This window comes from Liolophura sinensis, chromosome 1 (genome assembly GCF_032854445.1).
Source record: "Liolophura sinensis isolate JHLJ2023 chromosome 1, CUHK_Ljap_v2, whole genome shotgun sequence".
NCBI lineage: Eukaryota > Metazoa > Mollusca > Polyplacophora > Chitonida > Chitonidae > Liolophura > Liolophura sinensis.
Genome location: NC_088295.1, coordinates 10,338,861 through 10,364,620, shown reverse-complemented (window position 1 = coordinate 10,364,620; position 25,760 = coordinate 10,338,861). Strand labels below are relative to the sequence as shown.

General features: G+C 38.8%; 1 protein-coding gene across 1 annotated transcript; it reads right to left on the bottom strand.

Annotated features, from left to right (window-relative positions):
* Nucleotides 1-1,627: 1,627 nt before the first annotated feature.
* On the bottom strand, nt 1,628-25,760 carry LOC135461429 (Ig-like and fibronectin type-III domain-containing protein 1). Its single transcript, XM_064738570.1, has 17 exons — nt 25,694-25,760; nt 21,066-21,180; nt 16,963-17,063; nt 15,731-15,830; nt 14,986-15,120; nt 14,318-14,368; nt 11,832-11,957; nt 11,501-11,653; nt 10,667-10,821; nt 10,281-10,425; nt 8,570-8,602; nt 7,098-7,232; nt 6,163-6,315; nt 5,323-5,483; nt 2,399-2,531; nt 2,032-2,103; nt 1,628-1,647 (listed from the first exon to the last, which is right to left on the bottom strand). The coding sequence occupies exons 2-17, from the start codon at nt 21,139-21,141 to the stop codon at nt 1,628-1,630; spliced, it is 1,749 nt and encodes a 582-aa protein (XP_064594640.1). The 5' UTR covers nt 21,142-21,180; nt 25,694-25,760.

Genomic DNA, 25,760 nt, shown 5'->3' with positions numbered 1-25,760 from the left:
TAGTTACCTGTAATTGAAATCATTAATTTATTCAATATGGACTAGTTACCTGAAGCACAGGTGAGCATCTGTCTCTCAATACAGACTAGTTATCCGTAATTCAATTATTACAGTAATTTCATATAGACTTGAACAAATTAAAATTTTTAATTCATTCAATACAGATAAGTTACCTGTAATTCAACTCATTAATTTATTCAATATGGACTAGTTACCTGAAGCACAGGTGAGCATCTCTTTGATATACTGGCCACATAAAGCAAGTTCTGTCCGATTGTTCTGCAGTGTCTGGTGGAAGTCAAGCTGATAGGAGCAGATCCACAGGCAGTGAGATGGGACAGCCTTTCTCTGACAGCACCCTGATAAACAGACAATTTAATATAGATCTATACATCTATGTCTACTCACAACATTTCTGCTTTGATTTATTTATTTATTTATTCAATTCATTCCATTTTTGAGACTTTTTTAGTTTATATACAGTACCATGGCAGTCAGGGTTAATGGTAGGGGAAAAGGGGGTAAACCACCAACCTTTGGCCAGTTACTGATATTCTTACATGCGTAGATATGCCTACCCTACCTTAATGGCTATCTTCACTGACTTAAACTGTGTGTTGTTGATCATATATTGTCATCAAGGCCCCACAAACAGTGTGAGGCAGGGAAATCCTTCTGCTTTGAGAGTTAACCCTCTACAATATTTCTATGCTTTACTCCATTAGACAACACTAAGTCATACATCGTAGCATTTCACATGTGGTTTCGCAGACAAGCTAGGATCCCTGCACCTTTAGAAACAGTCCAGAACTTAAGCAGCTTAGAGCGGAGACGTTAACAATGATCCCTGTTTAAAAAGAACTCTGTGAGGGACAGAACGAACGGGTCCGGTCGAATAGGGGCGGGAGTGTAGGGAACAGGCCGAATGGGGGTGGGAGTGTGGGGAACAGGCCAAATGGGGGTGGGAGTGTGGGGAACAGGCCAAATGGGGGTGGGAGTGTGGGGAACAGGCCAATTGGGGGTGGGCGAAGGGGCGCGGACGGAGTGCAAGGCTGGCCCGAAGAAGCCATGCCGTATCTGGGTACATCACCTTGCCCACACTGCAGCAACACAGTTCACGGGGCTGGGGGCACTTCAGGGCTGTTCAGCCACTTCTGAGCAAGATCAATGATGATGTAATTTCTGAAAAAATCTGACCGTTGACGGAAAACATGCATAATACAGAGGGGTAATTAACAGGTATAAAAAATACCTCCGAACTGAACATTTCTTTAACAAAAATGCCAGGGCATAATTTTCTTCATTTGGCATAGAAACATAATCTTTGTTTTATAGTTCCTTTTCATGTATCCTCTAAATACTGGTACCCAGGAGTCTAGTGTGATCCAAACAGACAAGTGAATTGACTGAGTAATTGACAGATTGACAGTTTGCAAGCCACATGTACATGAATACAAGGCTCATGCACATCTTCACATTAAAACCTTCAATTTGACTGCAATTCATGTTATATTCATATATTTCCTCCATTAGTCAAAAAAAAAAAGAAACACAACTTCTTCCAGAAGATACTTATTTCTTATACAGTAAATTAAGCAGCCATTGCTTAAGTTATGCAATTGAGAAATTAAGTTGTAAACAGGATATCTGTAAACAGTAACAGAGGCTACTACACAAGGCAATAATGCAACAGCATTATCATTACCATTAGAATCTGTGGTACAGCAAAAATGTGAAATTCTAAATAGTAATGGTATCTTGCCATAATGCATTTGATCTAAAATTTCATCCAGGACTGCTCATCATGTTAATGTTTTTGCCTGAATTGGCGAGTTGTACTGATCTTAGCAAGGTGTGTTTGGAAGGTAAGATAAAATCCTAAAGGGAGAATATAAGATTCTGACCAAAAGTAGAACTTTTCAGAACTTTTTTTGCCTCAAAAATATGCACTTTCTCTGGCCAAGTTTTAGGGAAAATACAGTATTTGTCATATCCGCAATAGTGCTCAACACAAGGTACAAAAGTAGTTACCTTCCATGTCCGGGTGGGCAGGTATTATATCAGAGCTATTGTCTGCAGGAGAACTGGTGATGAAAAGTTCTTCTGTAATTATAAATAAAGAACAAAATATGTGATATGAGACTGAAAGCATTATGTCTTCTCTATAAAGGTGCTGACTGTGGGTAACAGATCAGCATGGCCAAATAATTTTGACAGAACAAATTTAAGCAAGCCAGTTATAGAAAATCTGGAGTGTCTCTTAATGAATATTCATCTATACATGTGCATATTCATTCATACATAATCATTTAGGTTTAGGTTACACCTAGTAACAGAAGACTATCAGAGGACAAATGTTCACGTCACATAAACATTTGGAAATGCTCAGTTGTCCTACCTGGGTAAGTTTGGAAGATGAGGGTTGGAGATGGGGGGCTCGACATACGGCCATGCTCGCTGGTGATTGTGGCATCATAAACCGTGTCTGGGCGGAGAGGGGAGAGGATGGCAAACGTCCCCTGCGTAATGATCTGCAGCATAGTATAATGTAAGGAGAGATAATATTGTGTCAATTAATAAATGTAGAAAACAGAACGTTGAAATATAATAGAGTTGTAACCAGCGAAAGTCATGTGATCAATGGGTAGACACGTGGAAATTTCCAGCCCTGTGATTGTGAAAGGCTTGAACCTACATGTAGATAAAACTCATTTGTGTGACTATAATTCATCTGAGGGAACTCGCTCAATGGTAAATTAAGTATACATGTTTACAAAATATGAGCCAGACTTGACAGTCTTTCCAATTACACCAGAATGACCCAGAAGTTTTTAGCTGCAGAGTGGCAAACGCATGTCTGTAGGTGTTGCTTTCATCGCAGTTGACATCTTCATCTACTGGCAGGCCTAGATTGCAAGTATGAATTTGCGGTGTGCTAAATTCTCCCACAGCTTTGTACATGAAGAGCAGATCTGCAGTTTAAGAGATATTTGATACGACACTCCACATGTCTAATGGGTAGTCATGCTAAATCTCTCCCAAATTTCTGTTTATCACAAAATGGCAATCATAAAACAATCAAGACACACCTGCTATAAAGTGCATGTGTTAAATTCATTATGATTAAAACTGAGGAAAACATGAACTGTTCGTGGAAGAAGCAGAGCCAGACTGCTCAGTGAAGCGTGAGCTTGTTTATTGCACTCTTGAACTGTCCATATAATCTCTGATGCTCTCCCACAGCACCCAGTCAGTAAGAACCACAATCAACACAATGAATCATGGGATACACTTCATAAATCTGAGAGCCAAACTTAAAGGATTAGCATCCAGATTTAGCTACTGGCCCTAATTATAGTTTTGGTGTTTTACTCCATACTCAAGAATATTTCACTTATATATATTGACTTATACGAAAGCGGCCAGCATTATGGTGGGAGGAAACCGGGCAGAACCCTGGGGAAACCCACAACCATACACGTCCCCATTATAAAGATTATAACCTGTTTAAACAGTATGCTACCGGGACGCCTTTTAAGAAACATAACAATGACTTTAAATTCACCAAAAACAACAGATTCACAGCTGCACATGTAGCTGATCTCCAGCCGACCATCTAGTGTGGCTCAGTGGGAGACGTCATAGATGGTCAACCAATGTCTAGCTGGCCTAAATAACCTGGGAATTCATATCAACGTTATGTCATTTTTGAGATGGATTCTAGCTACACAGAAGCAAATATACTTCCATATCCAACAGTGGATGACGTTGAAGTTCCTATTTATGACATTGACATCTCTGGCCAGACTTCAGATGTCGAGTTTTCAGGTGCTGAATTTGATTTTCATGATTTTCGACCAATAATTTATGCTCTCCTATGAAAGATAAAGGCGTAAAGAAAAGGCTTGTGGAAATTTGAAGTAAAAATTGCGACTGCCTTGGGGACTTAGTGATATGTATAATAGTGTGGATGGTGGGGAGATGCTGGCAAAATTTTCTCCGACTTGACCTAATTACACAAGGATTTAAATGCTAACTGTCTCATGGCTGTGTTGTGTGACGTAGATGTGTCTTGGGCAGTTGAGTGGCAAAGTTGACTGACATCGTGAAACAGACATCAGGCAGATTGCGCCGGGCATTTTTTTATCGCTCAAGCCAGTCAGTCATGTCAGAGTTTGATCCCAGCTTAGCGTATTTGTCACGTTTTAAGTACGCTGCTGGCGTAGTTTGATGTTCTCATCATGAATCCAGTCATTCTTCTTTTCTCCGACACACAGTTTTGTCGTGAATAACCATTAAAGTCCGAAAAGTGCATTTTTCCCCCATGTCTGGAGGTCACGTGACACAAAACTGCTACAGCTGTAGAGCTGAAAATGGCTGAGTGCAAAGGGCTATATGTGTACTGTATGTGTGCAAAAAATCAGTCCAGTGTCTTCATAAAATTTTGAAAAATTTTCCAATGGCCGATTAGCTATATTTGGCACTTTGACGTCCCCATGTTATATGAAGATTTTAAATGCATGTATGTCTAGAATGAATGAACGGATATTGTAAGCCTGCTACACGATGTAGTTTGACGTCCTGATCATGAGTCTGGACTTATTTCTTTCAGGCAACATATAGTTTTGCCGCAAACCCCAGTTTCAAATTGTGAAAAACCGCAATCTCCACCATGTTTGGAGGTCACGTGAGAGAAAACTGTTACAGGTGTAAAGCTGAAAATCACTGAGTGCAAAGCGCCATACATGTACTCAATGTGTGCTGAAAATCGTTGAGCTGCGTTTATAAAGAGGGGACATGCACACCTTCAAATATTGTCCAATGGTCGATTTACTCTGTCTGGCACATCTAAATATACATGATATACAGTGTACTTACAATGCACTAATGACTACGAAGAATGTAGGCTTTCTAATTTAGTTGGTTATGTAACTATACATGGAAACCATGAAGGTAATCAGAAGTGACACCACATAGGCCGGCAATACTGGTTTGAACCCTGAAATCGCTGCTTTAGAAGTTATATTTCATTTGATCACCCACCAATGCGGTTGTGGTCAGTTCAAATCCAGCTCATGCCGGTTTCTCTCCGGCTGTACGTGCGAAGGTCTGCCAACAACCTGCGGATGGTCGTGGGTTTCCCCCGGGCTCTGCCCGCTTTCCTCCCACCACAATGCTGGCCACGGTCGTATAAGTGAAATATTCTTGAGTACAGCATAAAACACCAATCAAACAAAATAAATCATTTGATCACTGTTTAACACCCCACTCAAGACACATGTTTAGGCAGGCCAGGCGTACAGTATCACTGTATCCACTAACCTCTTGGTAAGGTACCAGTCCTGTTGGTGTCCTAATCCTGTACTGAACAATGTACCGGTCAACAGGAGATGTGCCTGCATACGCCTGCTCCCATTCCAGCACAGCAGAGTTTGTGCCTATACTCTCCACACGGACGTTCTGGGGGGCAGCAGGTAACACAGCTGCAAACCGCATACAACAGTTACAGATTGTGAAGATGAATGTATATAAAGGCTCTGAGAGGTGCAGAAGATGTACCAACAAAGACAGCATCACGCACAAATGTAGCCTACATGTAAATGTATCTGCAGCATATACCTATCCATTGAACAAAAGTACAAATGTACATGATATCACCTAAAGAGTGACACATAATGCTTCATTCTGACTTACACACTTTCATGTTAGAGTTTTTGATAAAGATTAATTAATTTCTTATCAGAAATCCTTATGGCTTGGCATAAAAAACTATCATTTTAAGGCTTTTATGTGATTCTGAAAATGTATTTATACAAATCAAACCTTATGTGAAATACAGTACATGTAGTATAATGAAATTTAATGTAATGGTGCTGAAAGAATCTTTGCTGGTGAAAGGATGCACTTCAAATAAAACATAGTCATGTACACGTAGAATGTCCTGTGTCGTTATCATTTACTAATGAACATTCTTATTCCTTTTAAAATGGCTTTCAGCCATGCCAAAATTGGCACCATTTCTATCCAACTGTTACAAAGCATCACTAATGTAATGCTGATAGTTCAAATTAAGGAAAAGATCTCCGAACATTCCTTCATCTGCATCTTGACAAGCATGAGAGTACATATGAACTACCAACTACCGCTCAGTGATAAACTTACTGAAACCCTCCTGTAGACATTCCTCCACAGTTTGCAGCTGGACTAAGCAGGCCAGGAGTGTTTCATTAAAACTGATCATCTGACCAGAGCACAGAGGGATACACTGCTCGGGAAATCCTCGTGTTCTACAGCAACCTGCGTGATCCTGGCCTCCTGTACAACACAACATAGGAGAACTTTTTGTATCTGGCCTCAAATTTCCTTCTATGACTAAGTTGCTCAAGTTGTGTTGATCTAAGAAAGGTACTTTGAGGTAAGTTTGGAAAACGAGGTTAATATTCTACTGGAAAAATGTAAAACTCAGCACCAAATGTAACATTTTATTTCCTTTAAAAGTGCAAACTTTTTGAGCCTATCCAGTGCATGAATATTAACAGACCAATGAATTCATGAAACTGTTTGGTGTTTCAATCGTATCCCCATGCTGTACAACAAACAGTGTCATATGGGAATAATATGTGAGAACACTACCAAAGCCAGGCAGACTTGGGTCTCCAGGGAAATGTTTTTTTTCACTTCTACAAAAAAGAAATTTATTTATTTGATTGGTGTTTTACGCCATATTCAAGAATATTTCACTTATACGACGACGGCCAGCATTATGATTGGAGGAAACCGGGCAGAGCCCGGGGGAAACCCACAACCATCCACAGATTGCTGGCAGACCTTCCCACTTACAGTCGGAGAGGAAGCCAGCATGAGCTGGAGTTGAACTCACGGCGACTGCATTGGTGAGAGGTTTCTGGGTGAGCTTACCGACTGAGCCATGGAGGCCCCCTACAAAAAACTTAACTGTAACTTAACAATGTTTTACAAATTTATTCAAGTGCTTGAGGTTTCCCAGAAGTTATCTTCAGATGAAAATCCAGACAAAATTTTTGAGATCTTGACCATAGTTTACTGAAGAGAACTGTTTTTCTGTTGTATTTGCTAACCTGCTATACAGTGGAATATATTGGGTAGATCAGTCTGGCAGTAGTGGATATTCAGGTTCTCCAGAGCTCTGAAGCCCCGGGTGTTACAGAAATTGTCCTCACACTCAAACAGGACATGGTGTTTCTTACAACATTCTGAAACATAAACACATCTCTATGTTAAATGCACTCCTAAGCTGAACAAATTGCCATAATTATTTATATCTCAATGACAACAAAGACATGTGTTTAACAAGAGTTAGTTAGATATAAACATAAATCTATGTTAAACATATATCCACGTTTATCATATATGTACATGTAGCCCTTGTCGTTACCCCTGTGATACCAAGTCATATGATATGTGTCTGTCTAGGTTCGTTCATATATGCATCCCATGGGCCCTATTGCTCCGAATCTAATACTGGTATTAAGTCATAATTTATATTGAAATTTTTAGGAAAACCTCAGCAGCCAATATGCAGCTCTCTAAAGTATATCAGCAGCAGTTTTAGTTCATATTTAATATGAAGTTACACAATTCTTTTAGGCTAAGTACAAAATTGAAGACTTGGCTTAAAGTTATCTCTGGTATTAAGTGTTAAACCAATTTTGAACAACCAGGCCCAGAAAACACAAATGAGGCTTACCAGCTGGGGATTTGAATTAGCAATCTCTGGGTTTGGTGTCCATACTCCTACCACTAGACTAAAGGGAAATTACATCCAACCAGGAGGTAGACATAACACTAAAAGCGTCCTCTATCAGGGAAACCACTGAGTTAACATCAGAATTTGACTTATCTGATCTTATTTTAAACTACTGCCTGCTGAAACTTTGCTCACACCACCCACACACTGTCGTCACATTAGAGGATTTCAGTGACGTAGGAATTCATATCAGTGTCTCGTGAAGTAACCAGCTTGTAATAGATTAAGCTCATGTGTATTTACAATACTGGTTTAATTTGAGTATTTTGCACTTGAAAAAAACACAATCATGAGATTGCACTCATTTATAAATGAACCACATTTTGTCTGTAATAGTCAGACCACTGATAAGAACAGAAGCCGTGTGTGGTTTTTGATCATTTAAGACAGTCATATGATAAATAGATTATCATAAGAATGCGTGATCCATGGTGTTGTATCAGCTCCCAATGTCTCAGGTAGGTTGATATCAAAATGAGCTGATACATCATTATGGATCATGCACTGTTATAATAATCTCTTAAAAGTTTTATTAAAAATTCTTTTAGACATAACACATGCTACTACCTATGATAGAATCTATATATGCACTTGTTCAAATTAGAATGATGTATGCGGCCATGTCTCAAGATCTTAACCTTAAAACAGATGTATCAAAATAAACCTGTGACATTTTAGTGAGTTTGACTGATTAAATAGAAAAAAAAACTGCATGCAAAAATCCATCCCTCCTTAGTTTAGAGTTTTTCTGTAAACTTTGTGAACCATGAACATACCACTTACCTCTAATATTCACATTTTGTGTGGAGTTGACATCTGCAAAAGATGTGAAAGTAATATTTTCACACATGACATTGGCTGTACTCGCTAAATACTTTTATGGAAATATAATTTTAAGGAAATGAAAATATGACACGAAAACATTAAAAGACAGAACTTTTATGGCAGCTGGGCTTCCCTGCTGCTATGAAGATGGCTACAGAGTTATTTACTTGATTGATGTTTAATGCTGAATGCCACAATATTTCATCTATATAACCACAGTCCTTGCCCAACACAAGGTATCTGGCAAACCTCTGGACTTATGGCACCATAGCTCAAGCAGCAGGAGCTGGATCTGAGCAAGTGACCACATCTGCTCAGGACTCAACAGGCACAGTGAGCCAGGGCTTTTACCATCTGAGTAGAGTCCCTGTATAAATGTTGATCAATACATGTATTATTCACCCCTGATGTTGTTAATTATGAGAAGAATCAGCAGTGATATTGTTCACTCAGCAAGTATGATGGTGGTCAATTTCATGAATTAAGGGAACCCGAGTGCCTGGGATAAACCAGCCACCTTTGGCAAGTTACTGACAATGGTTCCCACATGTGATGTACAGACTTGTATGCCATGCGTGCCAAACTTGATGCATAGACTTGTATGTCATGTGTGCCACATGTGATGTACAGACTTGTATGTCATGCCTGTTACATGTGATGCACAGGCTTGTATGTCATGCGTGCCACACGTGATGTACAGAGTTATATGTCATGTGTGCCACATGTGATGTACAGACTTGTATGCCATGCATGCCTCATGTGATGTACAGACTTGTATGTTATGCGTGCCATACTTGATGTACAGACTTGTATGCCATGTTTGTCACACGTGATGTACAGACTTGTATGCCATGCGTGGCACACGTGATGTACAGACTTGTATGCCATGCGTGCCACACGTGATGTACAGACTTGTATGCCATGCGCACCACGTGATGTACAGACTTGTATGCCATGCGCGCCACATGTGATGTACGGACTTGTATGCCATGTGTGCCACACGTAATGTACAGACTTGTATATCATGCGTGCCACACGTGATGTACAGACTTGTATGCCATGTGTGGCACACGTGATGTACAGACTTGTATGCCATGTGTGCCACATGTGATGTGCCATGCGTGATGTACAGACTTGTATGCCATGCGCGCCACATGTGATGTACAGACTTGTATATCATGCGTGCCACACGTGATGTACAGACTTGCATGCCATGTGTGCCACATGTGATGTACAGACTTGTATGCCATGTGTGCCACATGTGATGTGCCATGCGTGATGTACAGACTTGTATGCCATGCACGCCACATGTGATGTACAGACTTGTATGCCATGCGCGCCACAGGTGATGTACAGACTTGCATGCAATGCGTGCCACAGGTGATGTACAGACTTGTATGTCATGCGTGCCACACGTGATGTACAGACTTGTATGCCATGCGCGCGGGTCCAGTGACCTTCAACAAATGTAGGACTATGCCTGTGGCCTTGTGAACACTACCAACCACAACCAAGCCCCCTATGAACAGTGAATAAATTCTGTGTGCAAGGCTGGGACTGATCTCACACCTTGAGTGCCTCATGGTTGGGAACTGTTCACTATGCTCACTGAGCTACATCTCACTCCCCTAGTTTTACATGTATTTATGTTTTAATTATCCCTGCTCACCTGGATCGGGTCCGGCGTACACTTCTATGACAGGTGAGGGCTGGCTGGCTCCGTGGGGACTGATTGCAGTCACATACACCTGGTAACGCCCTCCCACAGGTACACGCACCAGCTTAGAGCGAGAGTCCACTGTCAGTACCTCTGTCTAATCACACAGGTAAAAATTCAGTAAATATAACTCCAGTGCACTGGAAAAGCAATGTTGGCAAATCTTGCAATTATAAACCATTTTGGTAGGTGACAATTTGAAACAATATCAATACTATCAAGATTCAAACATACATTAAAAAAATCCAAAGGTGGACTTGAACTCTTAACCTTATTATTGGAAAGCTGTAGAGACAGTGTTTTATAAAGTTGGACAGATCTAGAAGATGAAGACTTACTGTCTGAAATGTGAGAGAGGTCCTCTTTACGGATCTATAAGCCACTCTGTATCCTGTGACCAGGTCGCTGTTCTCTTCAGGGGATAACCAGTCTACGATGACACCATTGGTAGTGGGGGCAGCAGTCACCTCACGGGGTGGCGATGGTAAGGTAACTAAGGGCAAGCAAGATTGACACGATTAATGCAGAACTGGAAAAACCATACAGAAATGGATTCCTCTGGCCATTATAGATACACAATGCTGAACCTTAAACCAGATATTAAAATATAGGAATGAAAGCACATGCCTGTGTTTGTAAGTCTTGTGAAGCCGTCACAAAATATGCAAATTAAGAATACCAGGTACACTAAATCTTAATCCGAACATTTCATTGCCTTTCACTCCATTTTTAAAATTTATCATTTCTGAAGTTGCAATTTTGTTTTAAGTTTCTTTGTAGAGTAATTCTTTTGAGTTCACCTGACTGTTCTGGAAATCTCCCGTAGCTGAAATTTGACATGAAACTTCGCCAATGATTGAGTTACTCATTTTGCATGATCTTAGAAAGGTGTTTTTAGGTTTGTTTGGAAAATAGAATACAGTAAAAATGTAAGTTTCAACACCAAAAGAAACATTTCATAACTGTTATTTGCATTTTTCCGTCAAGTGTTTATAGTAACTCAGGCCCTGAAAATACTGCAACCTTATAACAAAAGTTTCATGATAACAGCCACCGATCTGTGTGTCGGATCAGTTCATACAAATTTCACTTTAAACCAAAATCTGATTTTATTCCACATTCAACTTTGGTTATTGAATTTGGTCATTGCTGAGTCGTGTTTGCAGACTTACCCTGACCCTCATTAAAACATCCATTAATCTGAGCATCATATTGGTCACATATGAACTGGTCTGGACCAATCGTAGGGCTGGATGAAGAACACAACTCCAGGCAGTTGACAGGTACTTGTCGCCGGCGGCAACAGCTCACATGATTACGGCCATCTGTGTACACAAAGAAATGATCATCACAGGACTGGGTATCAATCTGGGAAAAATTCAGACAGATAAACAATTCCGGACAGAAAACATAATTATGCAGAATGAAAATGTAAAACAAAAAGACAGAACTTTGATGATGGACTGACCCTTGTTTCCTGCTGCAAAACAACAACAGACTTACCTGTGCCACATTTAATGAGCTTCACAACATCTCCAGAACACAAGCTAGGGTTGAATCCTGGATCCATATTACTGCGGTCACAAATTGGCAAACATCCAGCTGATACCTTCTCCTTAATACAGCAGTCTGGAAATGAAAAAACAAATAAAAATAAAAAAAAAAAAGTACACGCACAACTGTAATAGCATGGGTCCAATGAGTCCAATGGCAACTCTCAAACAAATTGCCGCACATCCGCGCACTCCAACTCGATGGAGCCGATCTCAATGAGATTCGCGCTTATGGCACCCAAAATTACCTGCACTAAAAATACAAGTCCTTTATACAGGACTTGTAATCAAAATATAATAGTTTTCTTGAGGATTTCAATACCAAAACTTAGTTGCATTTCAAACCCAGAAGTAGGTTACGTGACACTTCAAAATGGCTGTCAAGAGAGAGGCACTTCATATCGCCGTAGTTCTAGCAGTCGATGTGGCCACCTATTTGTTTCATAGGTGAGTATAGTAAATAAGAAGACAGTATTAGAGATTCCACCATAAACTTACATATAAATAAACAGAGGAAATGAGTCAGATTGATGTAAGTGGGAAGGAGATGGGAGTTTGAAATCGGCGCCATGTTTTTTCAGAGTCAGCGATGGACTAGTCGCTATGCAGAAGCAGATATACTGCTGTTGTAATTGTCTGAAGTTGTAATTAATGACACCGACAGCTCTGAACAGACTTCAGGTTCAGAGTTTTCAGGTGGTGAATTTGATGTTTAATCAGCTATTTACAGTTCCACTCTCCATAAGAACTGGTACACTACAGTTTTGTCCTAATATTAATGATGATATATTAATAATTGTATTCAATTTAATATAAGCGCAGAAAATGTAATGCACCAGTGCTTGACACATCTGGGCAGAAAATCTGTTAAATCCGTTGATGAGCCAGGTAGCCCTCAGCAAACTGTCCATACATGTAGCTCAAAACCAGTGCGAGAGAACCATATTCAGCTGGCTTATGGCATCTATCAAATAGTGTGCTGAGCCCAGCCATTTGGATGCACATGTACTTGTAACCCCTTACCTGGTCATACGGTGCTGTGACTAAGATATTACAAAACATTTACAGGCCAAAACAGCACCTGGCTAAATCATATTTAAACCGAAATCAGGAAACTGAAGATTTCTAAAAAAAAAGTATCATACTTTATTATTTTAAGGAGATTTCACTGAATAACATGTAGAACCAAATGACAATTCTGCACAATGGCTGGTGTGAATCGAGGCAGCCAGAATTCAGAATTTTATCCAATCAAACATATTGTTATCACATGGCGTGGCTTGAGCTGTGCTAATAAATTCACAGAAAAATAATTATGTCTTCAGATTTAATTTATTTTATCATAAGATTTAGTTAATTTTAAGTCTTGTCCAGTGAAATGCCATCTTCTCATTTCCATAAACCTTCAGCGTACCTAATGGATTTGCAATGACTCTGATACTGAATAATACACAGCTTGTAAATCAACTGAATTTACATCTGTGGTGGTTCGTAAATGATACAGACCTGTCCCACAACACTGTGTGAAATGGTACTGGTGAAACACATACCTAAGTCATTGTAAACGATCTCAAAAAGATGTCTTCGGCAGTAGTGTTATGTCACTTCATGGAGTGATGGGTAAAGGCAACGTCACAGCTCAAGCCACGCAATGTGATAACAATATGTTTGATTGGATAAAATTCTGAAAATGGCTGCCTCGATTCACACCAGCCATTGTGCAGAATTGTCATTTGGTTCTACATGTTATTCAGCGAAATCTCCTTAAAATAATAAAGTATGATACTTTTTTTTAGAAATCTTCAGTTTCCTGATTTCGGTTTAAATATGATTTAGCCAGGTGCTGTTTTGGCCTTTAAATGTTTTGTAATATCTTAGTCACAGCACCGTATGACCATGTAAGGGGTTACAAGTACATGTGCATCCAAATGGCTGGGCTCAGCTCACTATTTGAAATGCTGAAGTCCACAACTTCTATCTGCTATATACTACTGCCCAGACTATTATACAGAAAATACCTTCAACATTAGACAGCTAGAGTAAACGTGACGTCACCTTTCTCACGATAATGGAGATGTGCTAAAGGTGTGTCAAGATAAAGATTTACTAATTTTTTGCTGGTTTGAAAAAAAAATATATAATGTCGGTTCTGGTAACTCTGCATGGTAGTCTTTCAATGGACATAAACATAAGTCAGGTGCTGTCTTTCACTTTAAATTATCTAGTGTGCGGGTACTGTACTGCTGTTCATTACTTTGATCCTGCTGTCTACATGTACATCATGAGTTTAAATGGAAACATTTGTTCATGGCACAAATTGAGTGGATGAACCAATCACGGAATTTTGTGGAACTGAGAGATCAAGATTACCAATCTATCACACAGACATACACATGTTCAGGTGCACACACATATACGCTAAAATGTCTTACTCACCTGTATGATTAGCTATGGGAACAGAGACCGGAGGGGTGGGGCGTTTGGCATCTGTCAAATTTAAAGGAACATTTTATCAGTATTCATACAATCAGCAAGTAAACAGTAAATCTCATACTCTGGAACAAAACGCTACACAATTTTCAGTTTTAAATTGATTTGCACCAAATATGTGATAACTGCAACTGCAAACAATAAAGTCTGAGCAGAAACAATATTTTCAACTATACGATACAATACCACGGTAGGTGCTGTCTCATGGAAATTAAAAGTAATATTCTGTTCCTACAGCAATGTCATCACCATCATCCTGATAGCCTCTTGCCTGTGATGACAACATCATGGATCATGAAAGTCATGACCATCATCCTGACAGCCTCTTAGACACGATGACAAGATGACAAATCATCACCATCATCATGATAGCCTCTTGCCTGTGGTGACAACATCATAGATCACCTTAGTCATCACCATCATCATGATAGCCTCTCACTGTGATGACAAGATCATCTGGTCATGATGGACATCATTGTCATCACCATGATAGCAAATTATCTGTGGTGACAGCATCATTGTCATCACCATCATCATGTTAGCCTCTCACCAGTGATGACAAGATCATAGATCTGGTCATCATTGTCATCACCATCACCATGAAAGAATCTCACCTGTGATGACAAGATCGTAAATCATCTTGTCATCCATTCCTTCCACCTTACAGTAATAGGTTCCTTGATCAGAAGATTTCAAGTGAAAAATGTTGAGTGAGAAATAAACTGTGTGATTTCCATCACTTCTAACACCTGAAAGAAAAAGAAACAGAACAGAAAAATGGAGAATTAAGAATCTACTTATGATCCACAGGTAAGATATCCTGGCAGTGGATGAAGTCCCAGCTGTACTATCCAAAGTCACCTGTGTGAGATAAACAAAAGCCTTAAGCTGACCAATCACTTTTCTATAAAATTTGATTTATGGACTTCACAATTGTCCATGTAGATGGCCTAAACATTTGCGTGAAAAACTGCATTTCTAGAGAGACAAATATATGTTACAGTATAATATATTACCTTTGGGCCCTAGGTTCACATTTTTACAGTGGCATATAATCATACTTTCCCAACAGATCTTAAAACATCTTTTTATGCTGAATACAACTCTCAGAATCAGAAAATATGAGTACATGTAGCAAATGTAGTTATGTTTGACATTTTGGGCTAGTGGGTGAATAGCCTTCTGGCCCCAGAAAACTTTAACCCCTCAAAGCGTGGGAGCATTAAACTAAAACCTGTGCTAAACTAAACAAAACTGTGAAATACTGACAAACCTTTTCGCCCTCATCACAATACTTTGTCTAACTGTAAGAGTTTCAATCCCCACATGTCAAATAGAGCATCAATTCCTGATACAAACCTGCATATTGTGGCTGCTCCACACTGAAGCGTCTAGATGCTATCAAAACATCTAGGTTATCTGAAATTCTCACATTGTGTTCCAAGAAATACCAGCTAACCTGAAGTGAAAAAACATAACAGCTGAATTAGCAAGTCTCATAAAACTACGATCAAGTCCTCTGTAATCAAACAGTGTTTTTTAATGAGATCTGGTCCATATTTTCTCAATCAGCGGCATTTTATGGCCATGTATGTAACTTTACAGTCCCTTGAATTGTGTTGCTGCAGTCGCAAAGCCATGCTTGGACATGTACTAATCTCGGAATTAGTTGTTAAAGTGTAGCGATTGTCTCCTGTGGTGTGTGTTGTACACAGAGAAGCCTCAGATGCCAGCAAGGAATGTACCGTTGTGACCTCACAAGGTCAACAGTGGCTCAATCATAGTGGAGTAGATTTTCTGAAGTTTGATCACCAAATTCTCTCATTTTCTTCCGTTTTTGACGTTTTAAATGATTAGAATTGATTCAGGGAACATGAAAGCAGGGGTTCTACTTTAAAACACTGTGTAAGTTGGCAGGTGAACTTGAGTTGAACTGTTCATGAAACAGATGGATGGAGAAGTGGACCAACAGTTGTGGAACACTGAACTTAAATGTGGTTTATCTACATGTCCAGATGTATATGTCACCAGAGTTTAGTACAATTTGGTTGCAAATTTCAAGAAAATTCATGTTTACAAACCTTTCATAAAATTAATTTTTAGTGACCCCAATGACCTTGAAGAAAGAAGTCAAGAAGTTCTTCCTGATGACAAAGTGTATAAAGTGTAGTGTAAGTGTTAGGAACTTCAGTGTTACAGTCACATGGACGGACGGACGTCGACCACTATGACAATACGATAAGAAAGTTCTGAACAGTTTGTACAAAACCCAGGTTCTACACATGAACATATTAAAAGTGTTAAATAAAAATTAACTTTAGAAGGAGCTGAACGAATACTAAAGATCCAAAAGAATATAACACACAAAACAAATTTGATAACAAAAATGTTGAAATCCAATATCTGCTAATTAGCATATAATTTTTCTGATGGAAGTGTTCATACAAAATTTTAAATTTAATTCAAAAGTTTCCTTCTTCTGGTACATGTACATGTTAATGGAGCTGAATAAGGACAATTAGAACACTAATTAATTTCTATCCAGGCTGATGACGAGCCTTCACGGCAATAAAACAAACTCTTTTACTCACTGAATAATTGCCAGGGTTGAGAACCTGACATTCTAAGAACACTGACCCTCCAAGGGTAGACGTTTCTGTCTTACTTCCTGTCTTCAAGGATGGACCAGTTTCTACAAGGTTATCAGGTTTAACATTTAAAAGTGCGCACATGTAATGTAATCTTTCTATAGTCAACCATTTTCTGAAACCAAAATGATCAGGTTAGGATTGGAAGAATGACAAATAGACTGTGATAGAACTGAATGAAAATACACCTTTCTTTACTCAGCAAAGACCTGCCACTTTTAAACAAAATAGGTACATGCATAACTATTAGTGTAGCACAAATTAAAATCATTCTTCATCCCTGCAGAATACATACTGACATTGGACTGCCCCCACACAAGACATGACAACACATGGATACAGCAAAGTAACACAGTCAGCCGGTTGATCATACACCAGACATGACAGCCTACTCAGTCACCGACTACGGACAGCCCAACCATAAACCACACATGACATTCTACTTAGCCATCAACTACACGCATTAGGTAGGCCATACACCAGACATGACAGCCTACTCAGCCACAAACTACGAACACCAGGTATATGAGACATGACAGCCCACTCAGCCACAAACTACAGACAACAGGCACACCAGACATGACAGCCCACCTAGTCATAAATTACAGGCACTAGGTAGACGATACACCAGACCTGACAGCCCACCCAGCCATAAATTTATGGTCACAAGGTAAACCATAAATTACTGACAATATGTACACCAGACACCAGACATGACAGTCCACCCAGTCACAAACTATAGACACAAGGTAGACCATAATTCAGACATGACAGCCCACCCAGTCATCAACTACAGACACAAGGTAGGCCATACACCAGACATGACAGCCCACCCAGCCACAAACTACAGACACAAGGTGAACCATACACCAGACATGACAGCCCATCCAGTTACCAACAACAGACACAAGATAGGCCACACACCAGACATGACAGCCCACCCAGTCACCAACAACATACACAAGGTAGACCATACACCAGACATGACAGCCCACCCAGTCATCAACTACAGACACAAGGTAGGCCATACACCAGAAATGACAGCCCACCCAGCCACAAACTACAGACACAAGGTGAACCATACACCAGACATGACAGCCCATCCAGTTACCAACAACAGACACAAGGTAGGCCACACACCAGACATGACAGCCCACCCAGTCACCAACAACATACACAAGGTAGACCATACACCAGACATGACAGCCCACCCAGTCACCAACAACAGACACAAGGTAGACCATACACCAGACATGACAGCCCACCCAGTCACCAACAACAGACACAAGGTAGACCATACACCAGACATGACAGCCCACCAAGTCACCAACAACAGACACAAGGTAGACCATACACCAGACATGACAGCCCACCCAGTCACCAACAACAGACACAAGGCAGATCATACACCAGACATGACAGCCCACCAAGTCACCAACAACAGACACAAGGTAGACCATACACCAAACATGACAGCCCACCCAGTGACCAACAACAGACACAAGGTAGGCCATATACCAGACATGACAGCCCACCCAGCCACCAACAACAGACACAATGTAGGCCATACACCAGACATGACAGCCCACCCAGGCACAAACTACATGTTTACATATACATTATATATAACCTGAGCTCATAAACCAATCAGGTCATCCAGTTAATTTTCTTTTTTAACATACCTGTGCTCAGCTTTAAGGGCTTATAATTTTATGCGTTATATAATTCAGTTTAGTCTTACTCAGATTGAGTCTTCCATTGCAAGACTTTAAAAGACATTTCTTATCATAGAGGAAACACTTAATATGTGCATAAGTATATATATGTCTGTGACAATATTATGTGCATTAATGCCGGCATATATACAGACACTTTATGTCTCCATGTAGGTGATGCCCTCAGGTAGGCCGTACTTCAGGTAGGGCATGTATGCATATATAGCCTACAGGTGAAAGCCATGGTAGCATACTATTACATATTATTAATACAAGACTACATGTACAGGTAGATTAACATCCAGCAAGGATGACGTACACCATCTGTATAACACCGTGAAAGCACATCTTCATTGCTGTCTTAATTGAGTCAAAACAGGTTATAGTTACATGAAGAATTATAAAACTGACACCATAAAAGCTACTGAAATATGAGGATTTTAATGGTATGATATGTATACATATGTTCAAACTGTTGATAGCCATACAGGGAAATCAAATGGCTTGCCTGCAGTAATTATGTCAGGTTTGACAGGTCAAAAGGTACCCAGGAGATTTTCCAGAGGCTCAAGGAGGTTTTCAACAGGCTCAGTCCACTTAATACACCCATACATCTAAAGTTATATATTTGTGAAATTTTATTTTGTTCAAAATATTAACTCGGTGAAATAAAACAATGAATCACTCCTGAGGTTTCTTCACCCATGAACCGCCCTACATTTTATTTAGTTAGGAACTTTGTCACAGTACACTTAAAAAATTAACTGTTTAATTTCAAAAACAGTATGCTTTACATTTCGAAACAGATTCATTTATTTAAATCTATTTAAATTTTGCATGTGAAACTCTTAAAGAGATTAGGAGACCAGTATGGAGCTAACATAATATACAGAATGCACAGGTATAAGTGTATGTGAGAAGCCCACCTATACTGGTGAATGTACAGTGGAATACACACATATCTACATGTACACTAGCCCAGTCATATACGGGTACTCCAGGCTTGAGCAGGGCAGGCCTACACATTTGAAGACAGGATCTGATCATGACCTTTTCCAAACAGGGCAAAATGCCGCTTAAGATGACACCAGGAATGTGTAATGTGGAATGTGAGATGACCTATACAAATACCACAGCCATAATAACCATTGAAGAACAAAGCCCAGGCTTCCATGAGACGCACATACGTACACGTACATTGTACAGCTCCATGCCCATACAGTAATGTGTACACACACTGTAACATGTACACATACAGTAACATGTACACACAATGTAACATGTACACATACTGTAACATGTACACACACTGTAACATGTACACATACAGTAACAGGTACACATACTGTAACATGTACACATACAGTAACATGTACACACCCTGTAACATGTACACATACTGTAACATGTACACACACTGTAACAGGTACACATACAGTAACATGTACACATACTGTATTTCACCTCAAGTTTAGCATTTTAGCAAGTGACACATTGGCTTGATTCTGACTGATTCATCCATTTTGATTATTGTTTGATTAATTTCTTATCAGAAAAACTCAAGAGTTGCAAGCAAAAGTATCATTTAAAGGCCTTTGCATCATTCTGAAAGTGCATTTTTACTGGCCAAAGTTTACGTAAAGCACAGTCTTCCTTAAGCTTCCTGTACACATGGGAAGAAGTCAGTAAGCATTAAAGGAGAAGAGAACATAAAAATGATGCAAATTTGACCATTAACATTTTTTGGGAATTTTTTTTTTCAAGAGAAAAGGGTATTTGAAAATATTTTTGTATGGTGAGTATTTGGGACCAACTTTTGTTATTTATCATTGTTGCATAATAATGTTCCGAATAAGGATGTGAATCTTGTCTAAAGAAGTTTATTTGAATTTAAAGCTGTTGTTTATATCAAAACATATGTATTTAAACTAAACTATGACAATATTTATGAACATATTAAAAATATAAATATGATCCAATGTGAGGTTTAATACATTTGTTAGCTGAAAAGAACAAATTCTAATGCAAAAATATTTATTAAACCTGTTACATCCTCATTTATGACATTATTAAACAAACACTATAAATACCAAAAGGTGGCCCCAAATACCCGCCATAAAAAAATTATTTTCAATCGTCTTTCCTTAAGGAAAAATCGGAAAAAATATTGAAGAGCACATTTAGGAATACTTTTCGCATTCTATCATCTGAACTTTTTGTCATTTTTATGTTTTCGCCACCTTTAATCATCCCTGAAATATACAGTCAATGAAATCAAATATTCCTTTCATTACAATACATCATTCGAAAGTAAACGAGAAGTGTTGTTACCTTGAGACTGAGTCCACGGTAAGACTAAGAGATAACAGAGCAGGCTTGTATAAATAGCAGTCAGGGACATCATCATGAGCCGGTCATATCTCTCACCTGGTCTCAATACAGTCAACTGATGTGGTCACACCTGGGGAGTAAACACCAACTTGAAAGTGAAAGTGATTTAACTATGACAAAGTATTGGTTTTAGAAATATACATTATTAGAGAAAACATGAAGTACATGAACATACATTTTGAGACATCAAATAGTTTCACTACATATACAGCTCATGTAGAATGCTAATATATCCCATGATGTAAGTCCTACAGCGGCAGAAAGTGCCCATGTAAATCTTTCATTATGTAGATATCATTAGGTTACTGCACAAATCAGTTTCACATATAAATCCTACTGGTATGACACACTCAGATGGTACATGTATTAGGAATCCCATGATTTAAATGAGTGCTTCTTTCACTTTTCATGTATTCCGTATTATGAATATAAAAAACAAAAATAATGTTGTCATTTATATTAAAATTTCATTGTGCCAATTCATTGCCTAATTGAAAAATAAAATCTTACAACAGAAAGGGGGGCAAAAACATAAATATTCATTGCTCACACATACAGGGATTGCACATATAGGCACCTGTGCAGCTCAAAAAGGTATACCCTAAATGACCTTTCACCTCCAAAAATGCAAAAAAATGTCACAAATCTTATTTCTATTGCTGAAAGTTTTCCAGTAGAATATCATCCCATGTTCAAAGCAAACTTCAAAGCACCTTTCTAAAATCAGCTGAATTTGCAGAATCAGAAAATATGTGAAAGTTAGAGGCCATTTAGGCTATATTTGCTTAATCTTGCTGGTGCTGAACATCTTACGCAAAGTAATGTCAAAAATACAAATACATACAGAATTAAGGTTGGAGAAAACGAGACAGAACCTTGAGAACATAGCACATTGCCCATTACCTGATCACCCTCCAATTAAAATCTGAATGATGTGGCAAAAGCTAGGTTTGAACACATGGCCTAACAAGTGAAACCTTCTGGATGGCTTTAAAAAGAGCTGAGTGAAAAGTCCAAAATACTGACACCAAGCTTTCAGAAAAACAGGCATAAATACACTGTGGTAAGATTGTGTCTGAGTAAACACTATTGACAGAACATGGTCAGCTTATACTCAGTATTAGTTTGTTATCCATTTCTGTTTCCGGTGAACATGCATGTGTAATTGTGTCAGGATTTAGCAGCAGTCCAAAGTGGAATTCTATACATATGTACCTTTGACCACACTCTGTCAATTATACAGGATATTTGTATAACATCTTTAGCCGAGTGCTGTTTATGCTTGTGACACAGAAAGGAAATGAGCTATGGTATGTATGCACGTGAGCCTCTAGAGGTAGGTGGGGAGAGGTGGGGTGCATAACATTAGGGTACAGGTGTGAAATGCTGTTGACTCAACACACCTATACAGTACTACAGGTATGCCACACAATGTACATAGCGGATCAGTAAATCCTGAATAAAGCAACGTACCACAGGTGTGAGTGTGCAGGTGAGAAAGGTTATGGACACATTTACATGTACATGTACCAGACATAGGTACTTGCAGTGTACCTGTATGTCATATCACTAATCAGGTCACAATATAAATAAACATTTTTAAATTAAATGACTAAATTACATGTATATCAAAGTAGATGTACTCCAAAATAATGAATGATGTTGCTAATGGGAAATTCTGTAAATTAATAATTTGGAACGCTTATTTTTACCAAGTTGTTATAAAAGCAGTCATGTAATTATGCAATAAAAGAAAGAAAACTGAGCCCCAAGCCTTTTCACAGAATGATTTGAGAGGCAGCAGTTTCAAAACTATGGTAGTGTACTTTTCATTTTAATTTGATGATAGCTTGGAATAGAACATAGGGACATGGAATAGCAGACAAACCTACAGACAAATTTTGGGAATTAGGAGAAAAAATACAGTATACTATTACAATGACCTATTACTATTTGTAAGCTGTTTATTACAAGTAGCTACATGTACTATGCTGATTTGATAACAGCCTACAGATCAGAATAGTCGGAGGAACGAACACACAGATGTTACAAAACATCAATGAACGGAAAAAATGGGCAAACAGACACACTTGTACACATCACCTATTTTAAGATTATCCCACAACATCTATAGAACAAAACCTGGAAGAAAAAGATAAGTATGTAATGCCCGTGGGATATACTTCCTTATCATTCAGTAAGCCGGGTAATTCATTTGATATTATCTCACTCAGGTGTAAAGTCTCCCCATTCCTTCACACCCAGGTGAAATAATGATTCACCTGTAATCACCTACAACTGCTGATACTGGTGCAGCATTACCTAGTGCCACAGGTGAGTGTAGACTTGTGGATCATAGTGATCCAAGCCAACTCTGGTTCATACTCATTTCTACATATAGCTATTTCTGAACCTGGCTTTAATGTACCCGCACATGAAATGCTAGACTGCTGTGAAGCCATAATGCCAGTCATTATAAAACCTCACTGGGCTAGATCTTCACAGTGTGTCTACTATTTGACATGAACTTCAGACACCATTTGAAGTCAGTCAAGCATGTCTAGACTGAAAACCTCTTGCACTGGGTTAACATTTTTCAGGCAATTCACTAAATTCCTCAGGTCATATCTCACCCCTGGGGATACCTGGGTAGACTCTGGGTAAGCTAGTATAGCATTAAGGATCAGTCAAAACTGGTAGTAGAGAGGAAGGAAGAAGTATATACAAATATACATACATGTGTATTGAGATTCAAACCTAATATGGTAGAAAATGATTTGGCTCACATACATGTAGCTTTAGCGAAATGATTACTAATTTTAGGCCGCAATGAAAATGTGGTTAATATGTTAACAGGATATTTCACAGACAAAACCACTATATACAGCTGCATGTACACGTACTCAGTACAAACAGTCAAAATCAAGCAAAGGCCATGTAAACCAAACTTTAAAAATCCAGAAAATGTCAAGTTTCTTGTTCTGTGGTCTCTTTCTTGAGAGCCTGCAAATATATGCTTGGCTGGTAAAAAATACTTTTTAAAATGAAAACTATATTAATGAATATCAAAGACGGACTTGTTGATTTCCTTAAAAATCTAATTTTTTTGACACACCACTTATTTTGCTTATAATATATATGTTAATATATCTCTGGTGCCGATGTGCTGCTACAGGTATGTTCCTTAATATACCTGTTCAGTTGAAAGCGGATTACTAATGGAGTACACATAGAGCAAAGTAACAAACCATTATCATTTACACCTCCAACTTGAACAACACTAGTTCTTATGTTATTCAACTGTCAGCGTGCATTATCCTCTATTTATTGGGACTTGCATAGCATTTTTCAAAAAAATTTTCTCAGTGTTAATTTCTGTGTTTTCTTAATGTTAATGAAAAAACATTCTACACACATCCCCTTCACTTCCTAACAGGATGAGGTATGCTGCAAAGTTTAGACTGCTCTCTAAGTGTGGTCCATCAGTTTAATAACTAAACAAAAATTTAAGGATGGTTCAAAATGTACTGTTAGTTTACTTGTAAAATTATGACAGTCAGATTTTTAAGTGCCCATGAGTTACGGTATCATTTTATTTAATTTCTTTTTAAAGCATTTAGTATGTAATTATATTTAGTCGACTGTCAGCTGGGATGGGCCTACAATATATTAGGTACATATGTATGACCACATGGAGTATATCAGATATGCCTATCTCCTCAAACCTAAACATGCTTCACCTCTGCATGTTAAATGCTTCCATGCTGCTTAATTCTTCCATGAATTAAATGCTGCTTCTTAAATCTTTCCACCACACTGTCGCACGGCTGTAAAAGATGCATATCAACACCAGAATGCTCAAAATCCAGTTTCTAACATCAGACATGATAATTCATCATTTGTGTCTCGTCGTCTGGCAGTCTGTACATCAATCCTGTACGTCATCATTCATTATTTCAATTCAATCTTGTCAAAAACTCTCACATAAAGTGAAATCATAAAATAACGATAATGTAAAATGAAAATTATTCTTCTGCCTGCAACATTTTTCCAAAACAGTCTGAAGGGAAACAAGGAATCAAGTGTTACCATACACTCCTTTGTATCAGACAAGCTGATCGAGGACGGCGATTGATGGCGCCACCACAGCCCACAGAAAACTTAATTTTCAATATGTCTATGACAGAAGTACATCAGATCATCAAGACACCTGCTTACAAGTTTATACAGTGTACAGCTCACCCTCAGGGGTGTTTTACTACTATAGCCACAACTGAAGCCTTCCACGGTGTAAGCTTATATAATTATAAACCTGGGCCAACATACCATGAATAATACTGACAGCAAGACACGGTGAACACTTCTGTTGAATAAATGACAGGATATTATACAGCGACAGAAATCAGAGTGGCGTGACAGGGAACCGATTCCGTGGCCTCACCACACCGGTGTACACTACACACTTCATCAGCTTTAGGCCTACACTTTACAGCTGGTCAAAAACAAATCAACGACAACACATTCATTGGCACAAAGTTAGGGAAATTCCAAGCAATCAAAATACCTACCTGAATTAACTTTTGCGATATCAAGAAAAAAGCTTCAACCCGATAGACGGCATGTTCAGCCTACCTG